This window comes from Coniophora puteana (genome assembly GCF_000271625.1).
Source record: "Coniophora puteana RWD-64-598 SS2 unplaced genomic scaffold CONPUscaffold_4, whole genome shotgun sequence".
NCBI lineage: Eukaryota > Fungi > Basidiomycota > Agaricomycetes > Boletales > Coniophoraceae > Coniophora > Coniophora puteana.
In genome coordinates, this window is record NW_006913056.1 from 1 (window position 1) to 22,807 (window position 22,807).

At 54.0% G+C, this 22,807-nt stretch overlaps 7 protein-coding genes and 1 non-coding gene across 8 annotated transcripts; 2 read left to right on the forward strand and 6 right to left on the reverse strand.

Annotated features, from left to right (window-relative positions):
• Window positions 1-1,679: 1,679 nt before the first annotated feature.
• On the reverse strand, window positions 1,680-5,645 carry CONPUDRAFT_120628 (RhoGAP-domain-containing protein; the record flags this gene model as incomplete). Its single annotated transcript, XM_007768396.1, has 8 exons — window positions 1,680-1,989; window positions 2,046-2,903; window positions 2,968-3,224; window positions 3,286-3,439; window positions 3,707-3,863; window positions 3,912-5,013; window positions 5,084-5,246; window positions 5,320-5,645. The coding sequence occupies 8 exons, from the start codon at window positions 5,643-5,645 to the stop codon at window positions 1,875-1,877; spliced, it is 3,132 nt and encodes a 1,043-aa protein (XP_007766586.1). The 3' UTR covers window positions 1,680-1,874.
• Window positions 5,646-6,087: 442 nt separating this feature from the next.
• On the reverse strand, window positions 6,088-7,335 carry CONPUDRAFT_52160 (uncharacterized protein; the record flags this gene model as incomplete). Its single annotated transcript, XM_007768136.1, has 2 exons — window positions 6,088-6,726; window positions 6,841-7,335. The coding sequence occupies 2 exons, from the start codon at window positions 7,333-7,335 to the stop codon at window positions 6,088-6,090; spliced, it is 1,134 nt and encodes a 377-aa protein (XP_007766326.1).
• A 296-nt stretch (window positions 7,336-7,631) lies between these two features.
• CONPUDRAFT_t36 lies at window positions 7,632-7,713 on the forward strand. Its single transcript has one exon. It is a non-coding gene; the product is annotated as a tRNA-Ser (tRNA).
• Window positions 7,714-7,819: 106 nt separating this feature from the next.
• CONPUDRAFT_53299 (uncharacterized protein) lies at window positions 7,820-8,701 on the reverse strand (the record flags this gene model as incomplete). Its single annotated transcript, XM_007768212.1, has 1 exon — window positions 7,820-8,701. The coding sequence occupies one exon, from the start codon at window positions 8,699-8,701 to the stop codon at window positions 7,820-7,822; it is 882 nt and encodes a 293-aa protein (XP_007766402.1).
• Window positions 8,702-9,533: 832 nt separating this feature from the next.
• On the reverse strand, window positions 9,534-10,673 carry CONPUDRAFT_100838 (6-phosphogluconate dehydrogenase C-terminal domain-like protein). The gene is made up of 2 exons (XM_007768397.1): window positions 10,020-10,673; window positions 9,534-9,960 (listed from the first exon to the last, which is right to left on the reverse strand). The coding sequence occupies exons 1-2, from the start codon at window positions 10,612-10,614 to the stop codon at window positions 9,629-9,631; spliced, it is 927 nt and encodes a 308-aa protein (XP_007766587.1). The 5' UTR covers window positions 10,615-10,673; the 3' UTR covers window positions 9,534-9,628.
• A 3,585-nt stretch (window positions 10,674-14,258) lies between these two features.
• On the reverse strand, window positions 14,259-16,101 carry CONPUDRAFT_71330 (uncharacterized protein; the record flags this gene model as incomplete). Its single annotated transcript, XM_007768224.1, has 6 exons — window positions 14,259-14,300; window positions 14,411-15,008; window positions 15,206-15,367; window positions 15,489-15,618; window positions 15,796-15,855; window positions 16,017-16,101. The coding sequence occupies 6 exons, from the start codon at window positions 16,099-16,101 to the stop codon at window positions 14,259-14,261; spliced, it is 1,077 nt and encodes a 358-aa protein (XP_007766414.1).
• Window positions 16,102-16,293: 192 nt separating this feature from the next.
• On the reverse strand, window positions 16,294-19,472 carry CONPUDRAFT_135940 (ClpP crotonase). Its single transcript, XM_007768398.1, has 9 exons — window positions 19,166-19,472; window positions 19,060-19,095; window positions 18,910-19,001; window positions 18,464-18,794; window positions 18,325-18,408; window positions 17,453-18,268; window positions 17,135-17,392; window positions 16,430-17,037; window positions 16,294-16,373 (listed from the first exon to the last, which is right to left on the reverse strand). The coding sequence occupies exons 1-6, from the start codon at window positions 19,449-19,451 to the stop codon at window positions 18,219-18,221; spliced, it is 879 nt and encodes a 292-aa protein (XP_007766588.1). The 5' UTR covers window positions 19,452-19,472; the 3' UTR covers window positions 16,294-16,373; window positions 16,430-17,037; window positions 17,135-17,392; window positions 17,453-18,218.
• Window positions 19,473-20,062: 590 nt separating this feature from the next.
• CONPUDRAFT_163693 (HET-domain-containing protein) lies at window positions 20,063-22,319 on the forward strand. Its single transcript, XM_007768399.1, has 2 exons — window positions 20,063-21,042; window positions 21,096-22,319. Exons 1-2 carry the CDS (start codon window positions 20,234-20,236, stop codon window positions 22,279-22,281), a joined length of 1,995 nt encoding a protein of 664 aa, XP_007766589.1. The 5' UTR covers window positions 20,063-20,233; the 3' UTR covers window positions 22,282-22,319.
• Window positions 22,320-22,807: the final 488 nt, after the last annotated feature.

The following is a 22,807-nucleotide window of genomic DNA, read 5'->3' on the forward strand; positions in this document are numbered from 1 at the left end:
CCTAACCCTAACCCTAACCCTAACCCTAACCCTAACCCTAACCCTAACCCTAACCCTAACCCTAACCCTAACCCTAACCCTAACCCTAACCCTAACCCTAACCCTAACCCTAACCCTAACCCTAACCCTAACCCTAACCCTAACCCTAACCAAACGGGCGGGGGCACCGGGAAAACAAGAAACCCCCCCCCAAAACATCCCGAGGGACCTCCGGGACGGGCGCAAGATACCGTTATATAGGCCCGGGAGGCAGGGTGACTGAAGTGTCATTCCAGCTGTCTGCGGATGTCCACTGGCCCAAGCCTGTCAAAGCAATTGGCCATCTGTGCTGCCGAGCACCTCCATTGGCACCCCCTGCATACCCTGGTCAGATGTGTTGTACAGAGTGGGACCTGCATCTCCAGTGCTGATATACTGTAGTTTTTCGACCTTAGGTTCGGTCCCCTGTCCACCCCCCCTCACGAACCGAACCTCCGTGGGGTGGACAGTCCCCCCTCTAGTCAGGCCATCGAACTTAGGCAGGGGGACATACCGTTGAATAGGCATAAATATGATTAAATCACTAGAAAATCTTAAACAAGTCCTATTCAAAGCATTCTGAAAGCCTATGCTGCCATTGTTGACTGTTAGACACCCCATGTAATTGCTCAAGTTGTTACTTTGATCCAGCTACTTGCGGAGAATTACTGACCACATCAGGCTCATTGTCCATGCCAGGAGCCATGCGGAACCCAGAGCCCCCAGAACTCAATCAGTGAGACTGTGGGAACTTAGCCACGGTGAGTACTTTAACTGGCAAGGCGCTGATTCTGAGCGTAAAGTTGGAGCGGGGTCACAGGGACGAGCCCCACAGCAGCTTAAGCACCTGTGCCGACAACCAACTTGAAGTTGGTTGACTTTGTCACTCGATGTCGGGAATGTTCTTGAGAGCGCTGCTGGAGCCTTAGTCAAAGTATATACAGCATGTTATTTTGAATTATGATTGTCTTCGCTGTCAGTGTTGAGGCCGAGGGCTAATCAAAATCTGAAGCCTGAGCGAGCACGAACTAACTGTCCACCCTCGGTTTGGCCCCCTGAACCTATAGGGGGGGGACAGACGGTTATGGAAGGTGCGTTAAAGCTCCGATTTCCCACGCCACCGTGAACCTAAGGTCGAAAAAGTACAGTATGTTCATTCGGACTGGGTGCACAGCAGGAGTCCTGGATGGACAAGTCAGTATAGCACTCTGAAGCATGTCCAGTTGTGCATGCTGCTTAGCAAGTGTCCTTGATGAACAATCTGCCACCAGTCCAGAAGGCCATTTGGTCTGACCTGCTGCACAGCAGGTGTCGTGGACAGACAGTTCACCAGTGGTGTTTGGTGCCAGGGTCCAGACCCTGCTGGCTGGCTGAAAAAATGGGAACCCTAGGTGAACCCTGCAGGTGCAGCAATCCGTGGTGTGTACTCCAACAGTTGTAACTTTTGGCTCATTCATAGTCAAAAAGTCAGTGAAAAGCTCCGAAAAGCGGCCTGTTAATTTCCTGCTTGACAACAAAAGGCAATAGAACTGTAACATATGATAGGTAAATAGTAATGTAAGAGGTAGCACAGAGGTAGGTACCAGTAGCGACAATCAAGGTGATTTGGTTTTGCTGTGTAGATGTGAATCCTATGAGACAAGATATGCAATGAGATATGTGGGAAAAAATGAGTGTGTAACACAAGGTGGACGGTATGAACGTGGTTGGCAATGGTTAGCAGGTTGATGAGACGTGAACATGAGATGGAACAAAATAAACACAGAAATAAGTAATAAAAAGCGGTCATGTATAGTTGAGGCGGATGAGGATAAAGAAACAGAAGGAGGAGCAATGAGGGTGAAGCAGAAAGGAGTCTAGCGCCGCCGTAAAGGTTCTGGTGCGTCGAGACCGTGCGTAGGCACGTAGTCGGGATCAATTTCGTCGCACTTCAAGTGCAACAACAGCGTGTGCACAAATATCTGCTCGTACCTGCACGTGGTTCAGCATTCGACTTCGATCAACAATGAAACCTCGAAAGCACTCACTGAGCATTCACAAACACGACCGCCATATTCTCGCTCGGGCACCGAAGGAGATTGGGCGCCATCACGAGCGCCAAGTTCGCACTCGTCATCTTCGTCACGCGGCAGACCTTCTCCTCGAGGAACATCTGCAGGAAACTGACGACGAACAGCAGCACCCGCCGGTTCACATCCGGCAAACGACGCACGATATCCACGCACGCCCGCGGGTCAGCCGCAACCGCAGCCGCCGAGCTCGTCGCAAGCACAGCAGGGAGCACCGTCGGACCAGGCGCAGCCGCCGCCTTCGACGCAGGCATCGCAGCCGTGATGCACTCGTTGTACATCTCCGCCGGCACAAGCGGATCAAGCAGCTCGCGGAGCCACAGCTTCAACAAGCTCGCGAGCACATGCGGATCGTCCACGCCCTCGACCGTGTACCGCCCCGTGTCGAGTCGCAGCCTGAGCCCCGCGACCGTGTCGTTGTCCCCGGGCACGCGGAAGATGCCCTCGGCGCGGGTGCCGCCAAGGAGCAGGATGCCGTTGGCGAGGAAGGGCAGCACGACGGGCACGCGCTCGTCTGGGTAGCTCTCCGCCTGGAGCTGCATGCTGCCCTCGAGACTCTCGCCGAACGTGCACTGCGCAAACGCGGCGTCTGCCGCAGCTGCGATCTCTGCCGTGCTGAGCGGCTTCCCCCGTGGGCCCTTCCGCACGATGGCCGCGAGACGGCGGAGGCAGTGCTTGGCCATGAGGTCGGCGCGCGCCTCCTTCTGGGCGGTATGCGAGGTGAGGAACGCTCGGAGGGGGTCTTCAAAGTCTTTCGAGGGCGGGAAGGAGACGAGGAGGACGCAGAGGAGCTGCCAGCCGCGGAAGACGCTCTCGCTGGCGACGGCAACGCGCACGAAGTTAGAGACGCGATCAACTGAGATAGAATGAGGGAGCGCACGGAGTAGGATTCCCATTCAACTGCTTCATCACCTGGCAATAGATCTCGTCCCGCAACTCCCCATGTGTCAACCCCTGCGTGATCAACCACCGCTCCTCCTCGACGATCGATGACGCTTGCAGCGAACCCGTTGACGAGGTCGGGTGCGACGTACCGCGATCGCGATCGCCCATAATAAGTTGGATAACCTTGAAGATCCTGATGGCGTCCGTGGATAACTTGCGTTGGTGCTCGAGAAGCCCCGAGCTGAGTGCGTGCTGTGTAACAAGCGCTCGGTTAGACAAACGCACGAGTAGTGTCAACGTAACGTGAGCGTACCTTTTGCCAGGTCATCATTTCTTCCACCGGCACGCGCCTGCGGAATATGAAGCCTGTATGATGCGTCTTGAAGTAACGCCTCGCAAAGTCCGAATCCGCGAATTTCTGGATATCTGTTACGAGCTCCACCGGGAGAGAAGGATGAGGAGCAGCGCTGCATACGCAAAGAAAGCAAAGCATGGAGGGAAAGAAGGGGGGAGGACAGGCGAAGACGGAGAGAAATAGGTCAGCCAACCAGCCGAAGGTCGTACAGGTATGTGTTCACAGCAGGTAAATATAGAACCGAGGGACCGAACAGTCAGGACATATGAACGGGATCGATGGGGTAGCCAACGAGTTCATCGGGCATGAGGGTGTGTCGGCGATCAGAGCGGGGTATAATCAGCTTTCTATCACGAGGACAGGATAAGCGCGTACGAACCCGTGGTGGCCATTCGAATGCCCCCTCGTCGACGAGGACAAGGATTGCGTTGATCCAGTCATATTGCGCGGCGGGGAGTATGAAGACGGAACTGGTGGTATCGGGATGGGCTTGCCCGGCGCACGATTCTTGAGTGGGCTCATCTTCAGCGTCGCCTCTATAAGAGGTTCAGTGTCTGATCGTCAAGAAGACAATTAGAACTCACCCTTGTCAAAAACCGGCGCACTAATGCTCTTGCCCGAAATCGTCCCCCCACCTCTCATCCCACCCGCTCCAGGAGGCGTTGACGCGGACCTCTCTGGTCCAGCCGTTTCATCTCCAAGCCCGTTCGCATACCGCAGCGGCGACAGTGCGCCAAACTCGCCTCTTGTCGGCGAGAGCGCCTGCGGCTGGCGACGCATACTCGACTGCGACGGCCTCGGGCCCAGCGTCGAGGATCGCACCTGCGCCTGCATGGATGGTCTCTTCTCTGCCTTTTCCGCTGACTTGCGCCCGGAGTCAGTCGTGCTCGAACGCGGCTTGTACGCATTCGGCTTGCCCGAGAAGGGCATTGCGATGCCGCCTCCACCGGACTTCCTCCCCTGCTCTCTCTCGCGTTCGTGACTTCCCCGGCCCTTTGACGACGCCCACGATACGCCGCCGCCCTTTTGCGATCTGATCGTGCCGGTGCCGTGTCCGCTGTCGGACGCCGCCGCCTGTACAAGTGATTCGACGGCGGCACCGAGCGAGTTGTCGCGATTTGCACACGAATGTGAGCGCGCGCGCGAGATGGACTCGCGCCTGACGGTCCCAGTACCATTCTGCTGCTTCGTCGGGGTGGTCTTCGGGGACGGTTTGGTTCCCGAGCTAACGGTGGAAGCCGAGCTTCGAGCGCGCAACGACTTGGACATCGTCGAGCTCGAGCTTCGTTTGGAGATTGGGGACGTCGGCGAGGTAGGCGAGGTCGTCATCTCGGTCACAAAGCCATCGTCGTCTTCGTCCAAATACTGCTCTTCCAACCTCGCCATCGGGTCCCCGTCAGAGCTCGCCGCGCTGCCTGGGATCGGCGACAGCCTGTTCGCCCTCAGCCTATTCCTTTCTCGGGCGGTGCTGTTGACTTGTCGGAGAGTAGGGCTAGGGGAGCCGCCTGGACTAGAAGAGGCACGGGTAGATGTGGAGATTCGCGGTGGAGAGGCCTGTGCCTGTTCATTTGCGGCGGAGCGGGTGCGGCGAACGGTCGGATGGCGGGCAGGTGGAGCGCCTTTAGTGGGGGAAGGGTCATTCTCGTCGATGCCAATGAGCGACAGACGCTTTCCGAGGGCTGTTTGCTGGAGTCGTAGGGCAGATCAGAGTGGGGTTCCATAGATCTTTAAAATAGTGGGGAGGATGAAGACATACCTGAACGATGCCCAGGGGTATGACAAACGGGGCGTCTCCATTCTCTATCGCCGTCGGGCGCTCCCAAACTGTCTCTCCGGTCCTGGTATGATAGTAGTATGGCAGCCCGCCGCGAGTGGGGTCTGAGAGCTCCCACCACTCTCCGTCCGGCGAAGGGGGTAGGCTATAAAGAAGACGCAATGAACGAGTCAGTGAGGGGAAAAGAGTAGATGAGAAAAAAGAGGAATAGAACGTACACGAAAGTACCTGCGGGTGGATCCCAGCTAACCTGACCTGTGGCAGGGCACGCGAAAAAGTGATTACCCGTCTGAGGGTCGACGAGGGTAGTCCAGAAGTTGGCGCCCCATGCAGACGAGTGCTTAGCGAGAGGTCTTGACGAGGCAGGTGGGATATGGGCGATGTTGCGAGCCTGGGTACGTGGGGATGGTTGAGGGTGGATCTGAGACTGAGACTGGGTTGGTGTCGGAGGGAGGTTGATAGAGGTGCGGGGGGAGGGAGGGATGGGTTCGCCGTTGATGCTGACCTGGGGTGGTGGTGAGGAGAGGGTTGCTGTTGAGGTCATGATTGTTTCGCCCTGGAGGGCAGAGAAGAAAAGACTAGAGGGAGTGTGAAGGATCGGAGGGATAGTACGCTAAGGCTGATTTGGCTGGAGAGTGTCAAGAAGAGGAACGTGATTCCACGTCGGGTCCAGGGGAGGGAAAGAAAGGACGAATTAGTGAGAAAAGAGTATATGATATCGAGGCACGCGCAAAACACGCGGACCTCACCACGAGGCAAACACAAAATGAAAGACGAGGACGGAGGAGCACTTCATCAACCCTTCCCTTTTCAGGCAATTTAACCCCTCCACCGCCGGGCCTTTTCTCCGCATCCTCGACCTCGATCGTCGACCATGACTGGATCAATCTAGCATATATCCTCGTGACGTGGCACCCTTTCCTCGACATCTCCTTGTGTAAATCTCCCTTCATGTCCATTAGTTGAGAGCGTATCGTCTTCGTCTACTACAACGACAGCTTATCCTCCTCGTGCTCAGCTTTCCGACCATAACTCCGTCCTTTACCCTTCCACCGAACGTCCTCGTTCTCAAATTCCTTCCCCGCCCAACGATCAAAGGCCCACCCATCATCGTCCTCTTTCAACGCAGACCGCTTCCAATCCTCGTTCTCCGCGCTAAACCTCGACGGCTTCTTCACCTTCTTCTTCCCCCGAGGCACAATCAGCTCCTCGATCTTCTTCATCAGCTGTGCACTCTCCCCGCCCTCCAGATTCGCCCTCAACACCGCCCCAACCCCGTCCTCCTGCTCGACCCCGTCCATCCACTGCTCCCTCGTTCCCACCTCCCTCCTCACCTGCTCCACGATCCTCCGCGTCTTCTCATCCACCCGGACCGCGTTCGCCCGCATCTCCGTCAGCGCGTCGTGTACCCCGCGTAAATCGCGGAAGCATGTCCACCGCGTCAGGATCAGCTCGTTGTACGCCGGTGTCGTGCATCCGAACACGTACGACGGTATCGACCGTTCTGCCGCGTGCTTGAACACACTCAACGCAACGTGCGGGTCTTGGTACTTGTCCCGGAACGTCTGCATCAGCTTTGCTAGTAGGTGTGGGTAGGCGGCGGGATGGCGAGGGAAGGCGTTATCCTGCGCAGGAGCTTGAAGTGGTGGTGGGGTAGATGTAGCCGTAGAGGACGACGTGTTGCTTGACTCCGTCTCTGTACAAGGTGCCGCATCCGAACCTGTCGTAGACGAAGGAACTAGCGTGGTTGTTGCAGTCTTCGCGCCCTCCGGCGGGCCAAACAAGTTTTCCATAGCCCAGTTCAGTAGCTGCTCGTCCGTGTCGCACATATCCATCTCCTCTCTCAAACTATCCAGCTCCTCGTCGTCCGCGCTCGTCCACTTGATCTTCCGGCTCTGTTGCCTCAGAGTAAACATATCCGCTCGTTGCTGGGCCGCCCCGCTCCTGAGCCGCCCTCTCCCTATCCCAATAATCGGCACCCCCTCCTTTGCCTTACCGTCAGGCCAGAGAGACAGCGGCGCGCGCTCTTGCTTGTCGACGGCGTTGAAGATGGTGTTGAACATCTCGTCAAAATTGCGCACCTCCTGCGCCGTCATCGCCTGTCTGCGTGTCTGGCGCGACGTCCCTGCCGCTGCCTGCGCGTCTCCGTCTGAGGTAGAGGAGGGCTCGAGCGGGTTACGCGGCTGCCTTCGCGAGTTGGGTAGGGCAGGTGGCTCGGAGGGGATGTCCGACATGAGGTGGTCCCATGGTGAGGCGTCTGGTGAGAATATGGACGAGGACGAGGACGAAAGTCTTGACTGAGACTGAAACGAAGGAGAAGTTAGAGTAGAGTGGAGAGCGCAGCGAAGGAGTTGGCGCTGTAGTGCTCTGGTGCATAGACCGCGGGTGGCGAGCATAATGTTTGCTCGAGTGTGTCGGTGCAAGAATTGCCCAGGTGATGCTCTGCGGCCAGGAGGAACGCGTCGCGTGAAAATTAGCTGCTTGTGTGGATTACACACTTATCAACTTCCGTATTATGAACCTCCTATAGGGCGCTATAGCTAAGTGGTTACAGCGACAGATTAGAAATCTGTTCCTCTTGGAGGGCGCAGGTTCGAATCCTGCTGGCGTCGTGTTGTGTTTTGCACTTTTCATCTTCACTTTTTGCTGCAATGTCGTTTGAGCTCTTACTTTCAGAATGCTCGATAATAAAACATGGTGCATTGTCTACATTAATTGCTACGATACAGTCTTCGGTAAGCTCTCGATGCACTCTCTCATCAGTCTCAGCGTCTCCCCCTTGTCGTACAACACACAAGCACACTCAGTGCCAGGACACTTGGCCTCCCAACATGCCTTTGCCTCCGTCCACTCCAACAGGCCAGCATTGACCGTATCCCCAAGCGGACGGATATCCATCTCCAAAATAACCCGATACTTGAGTTCCCTCCACGCACAATGATCAATCGGCCTCCTGCACCTCGGACACGTCTGCATCCCCGCCCCTACAAACGGAGGCTCGTCCAGCCTCCTCCTCAGCCCCTCCCGCCTGTCCCGATGCAGCGCAAACAGCGCGAGCACCGCGTCCGTCGACAGCTTGCGCAGCACCGGCCCGTGCGCCGCATCGTGCACGTCCATCGCGAGCGTCTGCGCGCTCGCCGCGCGCGCCTCCGCGTCCCACCCGAAGCGGCTCGCGGCGGCGTAGATCCGGAGGGGCTCCGCGCTGAGTGGGGGCACGGCGAGCAGGATGCGCAGCAGCGCGAGCGGGCCGGGCATGTCGTACTTTTCGGCGGCGAAGAGCAGCGCGTCGAGCGCGTCGTGTGTCTGCGGGGGTGTGATGGGCTGGCCGCAGACCATGCGCAGGAGGGCCTCGAGTGTGGGTGCGTCTTCGTCGAGGGCGATGGTGTCGGGGTGCGTTGTGGACGTGGACATGGACGGTACGAGTGTGAGCGCGGACGAGGTGGAGGTGGAAGGGGATAGGGGGCGCTGTGGGAGCGAGAAGAGGGAGCGGAACCAGCCCGAGGTGGTTTTGAGCGTGTAGGAGTGCACACGGAAGAGCGCGGTCTGATCTTTGGCGGCGAGGATGACGTCTGCGTCCGGAGAGGAGAACTCGGGGTGCATCTGGGGCTCGCGAGGGCGCTCGATGACAGGGTCATCTAGAATGGTTTCAACCTTGGGGAGAGGGGTTATGCTTCCTTCCATCATCCTACAATACGATATGAATAGGACTTAGAAAAAGTATAGGGTGCGGCTCACTTGAAAATTGCGGGTCGAGGAGTCGAGGAAAGGAGGAAAGGAGAGGTTGTGCGGATCGATAGGAGACCTGGAGACTTAATTACAGAACGGCCAATAACAAGATCGTCGCAAGTCAGTAGATGGTCAGGTGTTCGACGGGGTTAGGGCAGCAGGTGGCCTAATAGACTTTGTAGGCTTTCGAGGCAAGAGTGAGGTTGCCCGTGGACAGAGATACGGATCCAAGTGATGAGCACAGGACTCGCCGTGTTGTTGATCAAATCATTGACTCTGGCCTATGGAAAGCGTTTGTGTTTCATTGCAATTGAGAATGGAGGACATCCGGCGAGCGCGGCCGCCCCGGACGCGGTGTCACTGCCACACACCGCAATCAAGTAAACTGCTTACACTGACTCATAATACTCCGGCCACTGCAGCCACAATACTGCAATGATTGCATCTATGGTGGGGCATTAGTCGATGTTTCCAGGGAAAACATGTCAAAAACATTTAAAATGTTTTGCTCAAAAGTCTAAATTTGGAAGGTGACCTTCCCAATTGGGAAGGTTTCCCTCGAAACATTTTGAATGTTTTCCACAAAAACATGGGCAATTGCCCCCAGTGTTAGTTGTCGACCACCACCATCAATCCGGGCTGGGTGAAGTCTTGTCTCCATCCCTTCTTTTGCTTTGCTCCTCACAAGAGCGAGAATATGCTACAATTGATCGGTATATTGCACTTTGGACTTCTCTAATCGTACACTATCATGATCTCCGGGTTATACAGTGTGCTGTGCCTGACGTGGTATCTCGCATCTCATTTAGCGTTATTCTTCTCCTCAAGCAGTTTCTTCGCCCGTTGCACAAAGTCGTCAAGCACCTGCACATCTCCATCCGCTTCATCCTTCTCCTTCTCATCCACTGCGCGTTCTATCCGCTCGTACAGCCTCGCCAACCCACGATAGATATCGCCCTCGGTACCTGGCGGTCCTACGAAAGCCCCTATCTCCTCCATTTCTGCGATCCACCGGTATGCTTTGGGTACCATACCCGGCACGCTGTTCGTGAGCCTCGTCAGCTGCGGGAGCTGAGACATCCCGAGCTCGTTCATGAGTGCGGCTGCAGTGGCAGGTGATGAAGCGTGAGCCGCTGTACATAAACTCCTAGTTAGTAATTAATCGTTTTACTTCCATGAGGGCTTGACATACCTAAGACCATCGTGGCGTACAACCCAATAGTGCCCTTTGTGATCCCAGCGTAACTCATCTTCAGAGCGCTCGCATCGCCAACACCGACTCCCTCGCCTCTGAGCGGTATCACCCTCAGTCCCCACTGTTTTCCCAGCTCCTCAAACTCGTCGAGGGCAGCAGTATCGCTTGCCGAAGCGTAAAACGCAGGATCGTACCCTTCCTTCGGTGGCCCTCCAATAATCCCCGCATCCACAAACCTCACATTCGTCCCATGCAGCAACGCAGCTATCCGCTTGGTCGTCTCCGGGCTGACAGCATTGCAATCGACAAACACGAGCTTATCTGTCGGCTTTGTCTTCCCGACCGCGTCGCGTATGTCCTCGGCCGTCTTGACGGCATCGCGGGGAGGGAGGATGCTCAGTATCCAGCTTGCATTACCAACTATATCCCTGAGCGACGCATCTCTCATGCCTGCATCCGCTGCGCGCTTGTGTGTCGCGGGAGAGCGGCCGGCAAGCGTCGTGAGGACGGTGCACCCGCTGCGGAAAAGGCGGGCGCCAACAGCTGCGCCCATGACGCCCGGCGAGAGGATAGCGATCGTTGGCGCGGACATGACTATCGCTGGCTAAGAGGTGGTGGTGATGGCAGGAGTGAGTAAGTACTCGGAGCGGGAGTCCGAAGAGTTGTTATCGTTCGGTGGAGAGTTCGGAGAGTCGGAACGTCGCTGAGTTCAGGGGCTAATGGCGTAATCGGGCTCGTGGGAATAAGGGCCTTTCAATGTACAGCAGCTTACAACGTCGTTGTCACAACGTTGTCCGTCGACGGAATGTTGCATCTCATAAGTGCCACTTTTGAGTCGCAAGCTTTCCGACGGCTTTCTATTCAGCAGCTGTGTTCATATGGGAATGCATGATTTTGCGCTGGAACATGGCAATTCAACATTTCGTGTTGAGTACTTCTTCTGGCAGCCGCTCACGTTTCCTCGTTAATTTCTCACATAACATATGGGACATACTTCAAGATAAACACTGTGCGCGTTTCAATGACATAAACTTATGGATAATACCAGTAGGAATTGTGAAGCCTCGGATACTCTGACTATTGGGCTGAATCTCGATTCATGAGTACTTCGCGTTATGGGATGAGTTGTTCTCAAAGATACAGATACTATGTTTACAGAACCGTGGTAGTCAAGGTGAACGTTCTTTCTCACCACACTAGACTCTGCTGTGGCTTATCCAATCCCGGGCCAGCCCAACTATACGGTCACTAATGGCTAATTTCTCTGATTCTGTTACTATCAGCATTCGAATACGCGAAAGGTGATTTAGCTGTGAGCTCCCCTGACCATATGACATTCCTCTTCCATTTTGTTGGTGGGGTAGTATTTCTCAGCGCTAAACTCACCGGGTCCTCGGTTTAAGACTACACGTTCTTTCCGACTTCTCTTCCATTGTTTGTCGCACATTCCCGCGACTCAGACCTGAGGTACAGGGAAACGACCAATGATTCACCAAAGGATCCTCGTATCTAATTAAAACCTTAACTACACTCGGGCGGAAAAGCAGGTTCCGGAAAGAATTTGGAATAGAAATCTCTTTATATCGAGTAGGCGCCTAGAACGTTGAAAAGATCCAAAATGTGTATGTTGGCTATTCTGGGCATCATATCCACGTTCGCATCATCGGCGGTACCCGCATAAAACTTGAGCCTCCATGCACAACCGTGTCTCACCCTGAAATTTGGACTGAGCGGTGATCAACATATTTTTATCCGAACAAGTCACATCTCTACAGCTGTTCAATCAAAGTCAAGAACACGCAGAGCGTTTACTTCAATATGAGCTCATTTGAATGCCGAAGTTGTTAGGAGGTACATGAGCCAACGGCGAATGAACGGTCCCGAAACCTTTGGATAGATCAACAAGAATACCTCAAACCCTTTCATTCCTTTCGTCGCTCTTAGCACAAAACTTTCCTGTGAGAGTGCAACTAAGACTTAAAATCCCTACGGCGATCTTTTGGTGAATCTCCGGTCAACTCGCAGCTGCCTCATGTGTCAATAATCTTTTGGCAGCTCCAACTCTCGACCAGATGATTCTCTACGCGGTCAGGCCACACATGGAGTACAACGGATTTAATGACGCATTCGAGGCTGCTTCAGTCATTCAATGAAACATGATGCGTGATGGGGCCGCAAATTATTATGTCCGCGTGTACTGGCCTCAATCCGGCATTTCATGGGTGCTATCTCGCTATAAACGAATCGCGTATTTCGCACACGGGGGGCTTGCTGTGCAGCCTCTCTTTCTCTGTAGCCGCGAATATTGAAAACCAACTCCAACATTAGTAGTTAGGCGCTCGAGAACGTTCCAGCGCTGTGGATGCCTTTGTATAAATACACAATGACGACGGCAGTATCTTTATTGCTTCGTGATGTATTCCACTCAAGCAGACACATCCCTTTTACTTCAACAACTTCTGGGTCGGGTAAGCCACACATTATTATGAGTTGGCTCATTTGCACTCACTAGGCCATTACTATTTCTAGCTCATGACATGTACGTGCGTTAGCTCTCCTCAAATGAGAAATAGAGTCCTGAACACTGGAGCGTGGCAGGCGCAGGGACAAGTGTTTTGGTGAGTAATTTTGCGTGAGGATGAAATGCTTTATATTCCTGCTAAAGTGATAAATTTGAGATTTGGGATATTCTAATATCTCTTGATCAAGAAATCACCTACATATGGTGTGGTAAATGGTCGCTGGTCAAAGCGCTGTACCTGTCGTCAAGATATGGAATATGTATTGTGGCGGCCATCGAGATGTGGTTTGGTAAGGTCTTCGATTTCTGCATCCCTCCAAAACTCTTAATTGCCTTTCTTGAAGTGGTACTCTCTCCTAACATCAGTGGTCCGGCGTGCACTCGGATGATTAGTGTTACCGTGTGTGAGATTCTAAGCTGCTCAAACACAATAATCACTGTAACATCACGCGCGTAGTCCTTCACATCGGAGTTTTGGCACTATCAGAACGTAAGTATTTTCCCAAAGAATACATGTATGAAATCTCACTGATTATTAGTCATTCTGATTATACGCACATGGGCCGTCTGGAAACAAGGACGAGCTGTCGGCATTTTTCTTGCCTCCTTCACTTTTCTTTGCGACATCGTAGCAGTTTACACTGCGGTAAGGTTTATTACATCAGTCGGAAGTGAGCAATTTCACGGCCCTTGGTAGCAACATTGAAACAAACCTGCCTCATTTCTAGCCGTAATCAATGTGAACGTCAATACTAACTCATCTGGATGTCTCGGAATTACCCAAGGTCATTGGCTCAAACTGTCATGGGCTATGATGCTTTGCATGGACACGGGTAAGCAGTAATTCGAATCACAATCTCTTCCCGCATTAAATGTCTATTACCCTTTGCGCAGCCTGTCTAATTCTTCTGCTGTGGAAATCCTACTTGACATGTACGTGTATTATGCGTGCCAGGCGCTTGATATATGAGGTTAATGGCCTTTTTCTGCGTAGACCAAAACGGGCGTAGTTTAACACGCCTCTATAGGACCCTTCTCACTGACGGTGAAGCTGAATCGTTCAGTGCACAAGTGCGCCTGAGTCTCTTACGCCAGATATCCACAGGGTCGCTTTATTTCGTTTCTCTATGCGGTACGATCGGACAAATTTTAAGAGGTATAGACACTGACGAAAGACACGAAGGCCTGATTTTGACTCTTGTAGCGCTCCCACAGCCGGCAAGGATTTGTATCCATATAACAAGCCAGTAGCTAACTGTATCCTGATTTGCAGAACCCAGAATTTGACCTGACGCTCCTTATGAGCATACCCATTGCTATGCTGCATTCAATATTTGTAGCGCACCTCATTCTACATTTGCGGCAAACAGCAGATCCGTCTTTTACGGAAAGCCAGCTGACATTTATGCTATCTACATTTCGAGCGGGATAGGTCTTTCTTCGAAACGCCAGAGGCGGACAATGTTTTACTTTGGTCTGATTAGCCTTTCAGTTGGCGACCGTGGGACATGCAGTATTCGAAACGCGGACAGTGGTGAAATGATAGACGCTTGAAGCTGCTGCGCAGCAAAGGCCGGGATAACGAAGGGTTTCAGGTTAATGCACGTTTGTGCGAAGGTAAAAAGCCCATTAAGACTTACACCAGAAAGTGACATCAGGTTTGCGATGCATCCAATCGGAAATCACTCGAGGGACCATCGACATCACGAGGCCAATCACTCGAGGTCTGTGTCAGTGAGAGGCGAGGGAAGTGGAACCTGAACACAAAGTATGCGCAAGTTATGACATCGCTTAAGTGGACTCAAAGTATTTATTGTTATCGGCGGTCCATGAGTCTCGAAAAAAAAACGCGCACATGGATGCTCACATGCTCTAGTTTGACTGCCGCGTGCTCGTCCACCAGATTAAAGAGGTCCTTCAAGTCGTTGACGCTCGTTGTCGGTACGGAGTTCACCCTAGTGGTGGACTTAACAGGGAACGTGAGGATACAGCGCATGAAAGTGACAGCGTCTCGCAGGTGTTCCACATGCAACGTTAATCTGCGCAACGCAAGGAAGCGAAGCTTAAGCGTCCGGGCCGTGGACAGCGCCATTGCCATATCTCCCTCCCATTCATAGTTCAAAGAGAGAGCGGTGAGGAAGGGTAGATGGGATATGTGATGCAGAGCCGAAGTGTTCAGGCTGACACACTTCAGACTTTGCAGACATAATAGACGCTCGATGATTACGACAATAAGCTCTGGATGCTGATTGGCGTTATCAAGTTTAAGACGGTCTACCACTGCAAGCTTTCGCAGCTGGGGACAAGCTTGAGAAATGGCTTTGATTAGGGTGTGGCCCCGAGCATCAAGGTTGCATCGGATGCCGATGCCCGTCAGCTGAGGATGCAAAACGAGGTCATACGCGAAGACGCTCAGCTCCCAGTCATGTTTATACAGCTGCCGGACCTCCATTGAAGAGTAAGTACTGAATCGACTCTGCGAGAACTGATGAGTCGATCTCTAGAACGTCGTGAGGGTCCACCAAGGACAAAGTACGAATGCGATGTGAGTAACGTGTAAGTAACCCGATTGCTTGCGCGTCGGATTTGGAACGCTCTGTTAGTTTAATCTAGACAGGGATGGTCGCTTAACATGCTTGTGACCGTATCTACTGGTACTCACAGGTGTATCGTACCCATCTCCGAATAGGATAGAATAAGCATCAGGTTGGCTGACTCAATCGTGAATGAAGACCAAAGAGCGTCCAGAGCAGCGTTTTTGAACCCTTTACACGTCCTAGCGAGATTGTAGACCCGCTTTGCTATCGCTTTGAGTGCCCACGAGCTGATGAAATACGGAGTTTTGTATCCCTGTCAAGTTCAAAGACGGATGCATCCTGTAAGACGGTTGCAGCCGCGATTTTGGCTTCCATAATCAGATACGTCTATAAGGGGTCAGAGAGAACCGACGGTAGAATTGTATCTCGCCAAAGATAACAGCAGTAAAGGGGAAATATGCACAGGACACCAAGGTCGCTGCTAGAGCTGATAACCAGAGGTGTGCCGCGTTGGTGTGGCATCCCGTTTCCCACCAGGCTGAGATGGGCGCCAATTAACCCCTAGTACGAAAAGAGGTTCGCATCCGTTTTGCCGTTCGTGAATCAGTGCGCATACGAAAACCGTCCATCGTTATAACCATCACTATGTCATTAGAACGGCACAGGTGGGTGTAACCTCGTCGAAAGTGAGGAATCAGAAGCAACGTGTGCATACAGCCAATGACGAATGTAGTGCGCCGGACGAGGTCAATCTTCGGGGAACCATCACCAAGCACTGTGAGATACATCAACGAGACCGGAAAATAGCTTTGAACTATCGAGGTATGGTCTGAGATGGAGAAGGAGGAATTACAAACGCAGGAGGAAAAGGAAGGAGTAAGGCGCGGAGATGACCTCCATATGAAGCCTCGGTGACGGCTCGGCAAAGACCGGTACCTGTCAGCTCTGCACCCCCACCTCGCTCGATCGACAAGACCGAGTTACCGTCCCCGTTCTGATAGGTGTCTTCGATTCGAGACATTTTCGCAATGAGTTATTGAAGGAGCTTTTATCGAGGATATGAAAATGATGGCTTGCCCCTTGGGTGCGTATATTGGTGCCAGGTAACGCCTACATCCGTGTACGGCAGAGGCGGCACATCTCTGGTCCAAGTCTTCGTGCGGAACGAACGTTCGGTATTGCAGTGTCCACCGTGGGTTCTGCAATGAAGACGATGATGTCTAGGGAGCGTGCTTTCGGCCTCGAGGTCGTCGACGCGGTGAGACGGGGCGAGCGGAAGATATCGGAACACCAGTAAGCAGTTAAGCCCAAAGAGCCCAAGTTGAACTCAATCCATCCTCTCGAAATAGAGTCGCGAAGTCTTCGGAACTATCACATGTTCCAGAGCCGTTCTAAACATGCGCTAGATCAATCAAAGTCCCTTGGCCAGTCCAACTGCTCATGGTATCGTCGCTCCCACCCCGCATTCCGGACTTGTGCGCGGCCGCGGCCCGGTAGACATGGACCTGATTTCATCCAACCTCGGTCTGAAGCCACGTCTCCGTCCCATGCATATTCCGTAGCCAAGCTAATGGAGACTAACAAGAACAAATTGCCTATCCTTTGACAGTTAGCGTCATAGAGATAGCGACGTATCCTACCGCAAGGGGTATAGGCGCTGCACCGACTCAACGACTCCAACCCAATCCTGTACGCACCTACAACCTAATGCTGAACCTGAACGATGGTTTTCTTTCCTCCGCCTCGCCCCGTGCCGTCCCGCATGTCCCCACTTGCAGCCACTGGTGCGGTTCGCATTGATTGCTAGATCGTATAAGAAGAGACCGGGAGAGCCCCATTGATCCTACCACCAAGGAGTTCCTCTTCTCCCTTTCCATACCCGTCGAGCCACTACAGAAAATCCTCTGTCTGTCCATCCCCGGGCCCATTCGCAATCAGCCTCCATCTGTTTCCCTAGGTAAGTACCTTCGCAGATGTCACCGGGCGTCTCAGCTGCTTCTGCCGACGTGGCGCATACAATGTTGGGGCTGGAGTTGACATTCGGACTATTGCAGATCGAAACGTAATCTCGTCACCCACACGCTTTGTGGCACACCCCTTCCCGCGAGTACATAAGCTAGAGCTCAGCTTTCTCCTGGTTTTGTCGACTGCACCATCAACATCAATTAGCATCTCCCCTGTTACCACTATCAATCACCATGTCTTACGATTCAGCCTCATCTTCTGTTACCTCCCGCTCTGTCTCTCCCGAGCTCGGCCTACGCGTTCGCACAATGCGCGCCGCCGACCTTCCGCACGTACAGCGTTTGCACGTACGTCCCTCTCGTGTTGATATCTTATCTGAACACATGCTAACTGGACACGGACAACAGGCCCAGCTTCTCCCCTTCGCATACCCAACCGCATTCTTCGTCCAGCTCCTCGTGCAGCCCGACAGGCTCTGCCTCGTTGCCCTCGACGACGAAGACGAGGATAACGGCGGCGCCATCCCTGTTGCATTCATCACCGCCACCCTCGACCGCGCCGCCTCCGCCGTGCCCATCTCGCTCTCCAAGTCCTCGCTGCACGACGACTCCGAGGACGACATCGCGAACGTCCCACTGATCTCTATCCTCACCCTCGGCGTCGCGCCCTCGCACCGCCGCCGCGGGCTCGCGCGGGCTCTGATCCACGATGTGACGCGCAAGCTCCAGGGCCGCCTACAGCACTCGCCCTCGCCGCAGTGCACGTGCAACCCGCTTGGCCCCAAGACGTGCAAGCGCACCACCACGGCACGGGGCCGGGCACGCGTTGTTGCCCAGGTGGCGGCTGCCAACGAGGGAGGCAGGAAGTTCTACAGGACCCTGGGGCTCGAGGAGCAGGAGGTCCATCGGGGCATGTTCAGGGCGTCTGCGAGCACAAGTGCTGACGCGAGCACCAATGGATGGAAGGGGGCTAGGGATGGTTGTGTGGTCAGCGGTGTTTTGACTGTCCTATGAACGGGAGGGTGTATTGAGAGTGGAGGATGTCCTTAATTTATGGTGTGGATGGTATGGGTGTCGGAGTTAGATTGTACATTGCTTTATTTTCTTAGTGTTTTATGTAACAACATATTTACATATGTTAGATTGGTCGAGCCATTTGTTGCACAATATCTTTCTACGAGTCCGTGAAATTAGGCTTGCGCTTTTCCGCGAATGCAGCCATACCTGAGGAAATGTTAGCAGTCAGTGAACCGATCATAATACCAATGTTTGGTACGCACCCTCCTTCTGGTCATTGGTAGCGAACAACCCGTGGAACAATCTACGCTCAAACCTCAAACCCTCGGTGAGCGGCATCTCATACGCTAAACATGACATGTTACCGCTGATCATATTTCAGAAGGAACAAAGACTACTCACCGGCATTGACAGCCTCTTTCGTAGCCATAACCGCCAGCCTACCCTTGCTCGCGATCGCCTTCGCCATGCCCACAGCCTCTTCTAGCACCTTCCCCTCGCCCTCCTCGACGACCTTGGCGACGACGCCCCACCGTTCAGCCTCCTGCGCGTTAAACATGCGCCCGGTGAGCATGAGTTCCATGGCACGCGCTTTGCCCACGGCGCGAGTGAGGCGCTGCGTGCCGCCACCACCGGGGATAACGCCAAGGTTGATCTCGGGCTGGCCGAACTTGGCGGTGGGCGAGGCGAGGATGATGTCGCACGACAGGGCGAGTTCGCAGCCGCCGCCAAGCTATTTTTGGACGGGCATGTGGAGTATATGTTTAGAGCACGAGAGCGGAGAGGGGCGGGAGTGGGAGTGTGTTGGTGAGAACAGTAGATAGATGACAGAGGAAGGAAGGACGTACAGCGTAGCCGCTGACTGCGGCGATGATGGGCTTGCGGATCTTCTTGAGGTCCTCCCAGTTCGAGAGGAAGTTGTTGCCGTATGCATCAGCGTCTGACCAAAGTGAGGCTCGTTCAGTCACAAAGGAAGTAGTCCAAGACCTAGAACGTACACGTCTTGTCCTTCATCTCAAGGATATCGGCACCAGCTGGTATCACGACGTGGATCATCAGCACCGCCGTTTACAGAGGCGCGAGTACTCGAAAGGAGAAACACACCAGCGAACGCCTTCTCCGAACCGGTGAGCACAATCGCGCCGACCTTCTCATCAGCATCTGCGTCATTCAGCGCCGAGAGAATGTCCCTGAAATGCGCCGTGCTGAGCGCATTCAGCGCCTTGGGCCGGTTGAGGGTGATGAGAGCAACGCCAGGGTCAGGGCGCGACGTGAGGATGTTCTCATACCGCTGTTCTGAGTAGAAGCGAGCGAAGGCGGAGCGTCCGCGAACGAGAGTGCGAGATTGGTGGCGAAGGATGGAGGAGGTGAGCAGAGAGCGGGAAGCCATGATCGTTGATATTGGTGGTGGTGGTGGTGAACGACGACGACGTCAGTGGGGAAGTGCAAGGTCCGGCGCGCGCGTTTACATATCCCCTCCGTGCCGAGCATCCGGTCCTCGCGTCAACTTGAACTTCCCTCGGCGCGCCACCAACTTGAACTTCTCCCCCACACTCTCCCCGTCCTTCCCCTCGTTGTCTTACGTTGGCCAGCTTATGGATCATCACGTTTCGTGTGTCATCATTTCGTCAGCAACGCCTCCGAGTGCCCGAACGAAGGCTGAAGCCGCGGTTATCACTGACGCGCTCGTGTATTGTGGTCAAGGTTTCTCATGTCAATGAAAGAAGAAGTTTGGGGTTAGGTCTTGTTATTTGTCGTAAAACACACGACAACCAGGCAAGGGAAGTAGCCCCCATCCTCGTCGAGAAATCAAGAGGCGCCTACCAAGAGGGTTTATTCCTCGCGAAGGATATGCCACGATGTTCGTACACTCGTCTGTGTCCATATTTACCACACGGTTCTAAGTGCAGACACTAGCTTGTCCTTGCCGACAGCAGATGAGTAGAGTCGGACGCCGAGATGCACGTTGTCGAAGATGAGGCCTTGAGGGGTCTGACTTGGAACCCAAACTCTAAACTGACGCTCGTTGGGCACGCTCTTATCTAGGGAACATCCGTGTCGTATCCTCATCTTCGGCCACGAAAGACTTGACGGCGATAGCATGCCATTGGTAGCTGCGCATCGCAGAACTGATAGAACGTCACTCATGCCCTTTTATCTCCAGGTACCGTCATGAAATCACCGCTTGCAAAAGAGCACATACTCTGCTCACTTTGCTTCAAGTCCGCAAACGGCTCTCGTCTTTTGCCAACATTGACGAAGGGTTCGGAGCTCTTCCGCTCATACAGCTCCTACAAAGATATCTTCATATCAGCGTCGGCTGGTTGTCACCTCTGCTCGCTCTTTCTCGGGACATTCAAGCCTGGAGTACAAACGGGCGATCTACGCTCTGTTGAGGTTAGGCTCAGGGTTTCACGTACGGGAGGAGCGTGGTTGGCGGTTGTCGCGCTCCCTCAAGGTCCTTGTATCACATCACAGGTAGATTCCGACCTGATACCACCCGATCAGCTCCGTGAACAGGTCATGGGGGAGTTGCCGGTCTTCCGCACGCTGGAGGGCCGCTTCGAGGACCCACAACCCGGCTCTCCTTTTGCATTTGTGGACCCGAGCATCTACAAGAACGCACAGCTGTCCAAATCTCTGTCTTACGATGCGTCGGCTTCCTTGGCGAAAGAGTGGCTTTGTCAGTGCTTGCAGCACCACGACAAGTGCACCCTGGCCGCGGAGGGCGTGTCGCCCACTTACGGGTACCCCGCGCGCCTCATTCGCGTTGGAGGCGGTGGGGACAACGAGTTTGCGAGATTGGTAGTCACTGTAGATCTCGTGGTCATGCCCAGGTATTTGACCCTCTCCCATTGCTGGGGCGGAGCGGATATCCTGAAGCTACTTCTTGGGAACTTCAACGATCTCAAAAACGGCATCCCCTTTTCCAACCTCCCAAGTACGTTTCAGGATGCGATCGTGATCACTCGACAACTGGGGTGAGTGTGGTACGAAGTCATGTTCGTTCCACGATGACCGAACGACAAGGCAGATTTCAGTATGTTTGGATCGACTCGCTATGCATTATCCAGGACTTGGCATCAGACTGGCGCTCGGAGTCGGCAATCATGGGCGAGATCTATGCTCACTCTGTTTGCACCATCGCCGCCCTCACGGCACGCTCGTCGTTCGAGGGCTGTTTCTCTGGGGCAAGAAGTAATAGTGTCGACCACGAGGCAGCCAAAAAGGAACGGACCCCGCTCGCGTTTCGCGTGTGTAAGATACCGCACGGATTACATGCCGAATATTCTGCAAGCCTCGACGTCGAGCTCCGCGTTGATCACTCCCCGCTTCCGCTGCACACACGCGCCTGGGTCGTACAAGAACGGCTGCTCGCGCCCAGGACATTGTACTACGGCGCATGGGGGCTCGCTTGGGAATGCGTCGCGTGCTCGGCGACAGAGAGCTACCCGTTCGGCAAGCATAGCCAGTTCTCGCCCAAGGCGTCCTTCTTCGAGATCTGCAACCGGGCGCAAGCCGCAGACCTGACGTCGGAGTCGAGAGACGCTCTGATCTACAGCTTGTGGCGCGATGTCCAGGCGTCGTATACCCGGTGCCACCTCACGTTTTTCACGGATCGCCTGATTGCTATATCGAGCGTGGTCAAGCGCATCGAGCAGCTGACGGGGTGGACGAACATGTGGGGCCTGTGGAAGGAGAAGCTTCTGTACGAGCTGGTGTGGTTTGTCGACGATCCGAAAGACCGCCCCGAGGTAAAGGAGTATCTCGCCCCGACGTGGTCGTGGGCTGGTGTTCGAGGACTCGTGTTCTTCGACACAGTCGGAGACGAGGTGCCAATCTGGTCTGCGGAGGTGATGGAAACCGGTACGAAGGACGAGCGGGGGTTTATTCGACTTCGGGCTGCGATGAAGGAAGTTGTCCGCACGTCCGAGATAAGGCGGGATCTGGTGGACAAGACGAGATCAAGAGCAATGGTTGTCTCATGGTTCCCAGATACTCTGGCTGCGCGGCGTTCGACAGAGGAGATGCGGTGTGTGCTGCTGTTGAGGATCCCTAATCGCTGGGACAAGTATGCGGTTGACCTTGGGTTGGTTATAAGCGGTAGTGGGGATGAGGTGGTCCGACTCGGGAGTTTCATGCAGCTTCGGAGCGACACTTGTCCCTTATTCGAGGAGGACATTCGAGACGAGGATGTAGATGAGATAATCATCTACTGACATTCATCCGAGTTAGAGAAGCAATGCGGCAAATGTTTGGCAAATGTCACGTATGTTTACGACAATACCTGTTCCCTTTGACTGGTCGCCAACTCCCTTTCGAACTTGATCGACGAAGACGGACATTGTGATAATTTCACCAAGAATCTGGTCTTCTCCCTTGAACACCTCAAGGTGCCCAGGCTCGTTCTCATGGAACATATGTTTCCTCGCGGGTAGTGCATAGCGTCGATCTTCACAAGCAATCAGCGCAGTCGTCACGACATCAACGACGCTGACTGGGAGATATATCTATCACGACTCGGTCTGAGGGTGCACTTCCTTTGCTCGGGAGTTGGCTGTCTCCGTCGCCATCCCACGCCTAGCCCTAGCACCTTTTCTGTTCCCAATTAAACTTTGTCGATTTGGAACGAGTTTCTACGTTCCTCCCCACGCTTCTGATTCTAGTTTTTGATTCACCGACGTTCCGCTCGTGTTTTTGCATCGTTGGGCCGCGATGGATTGTTGACTGGAAAAATCTTCCATC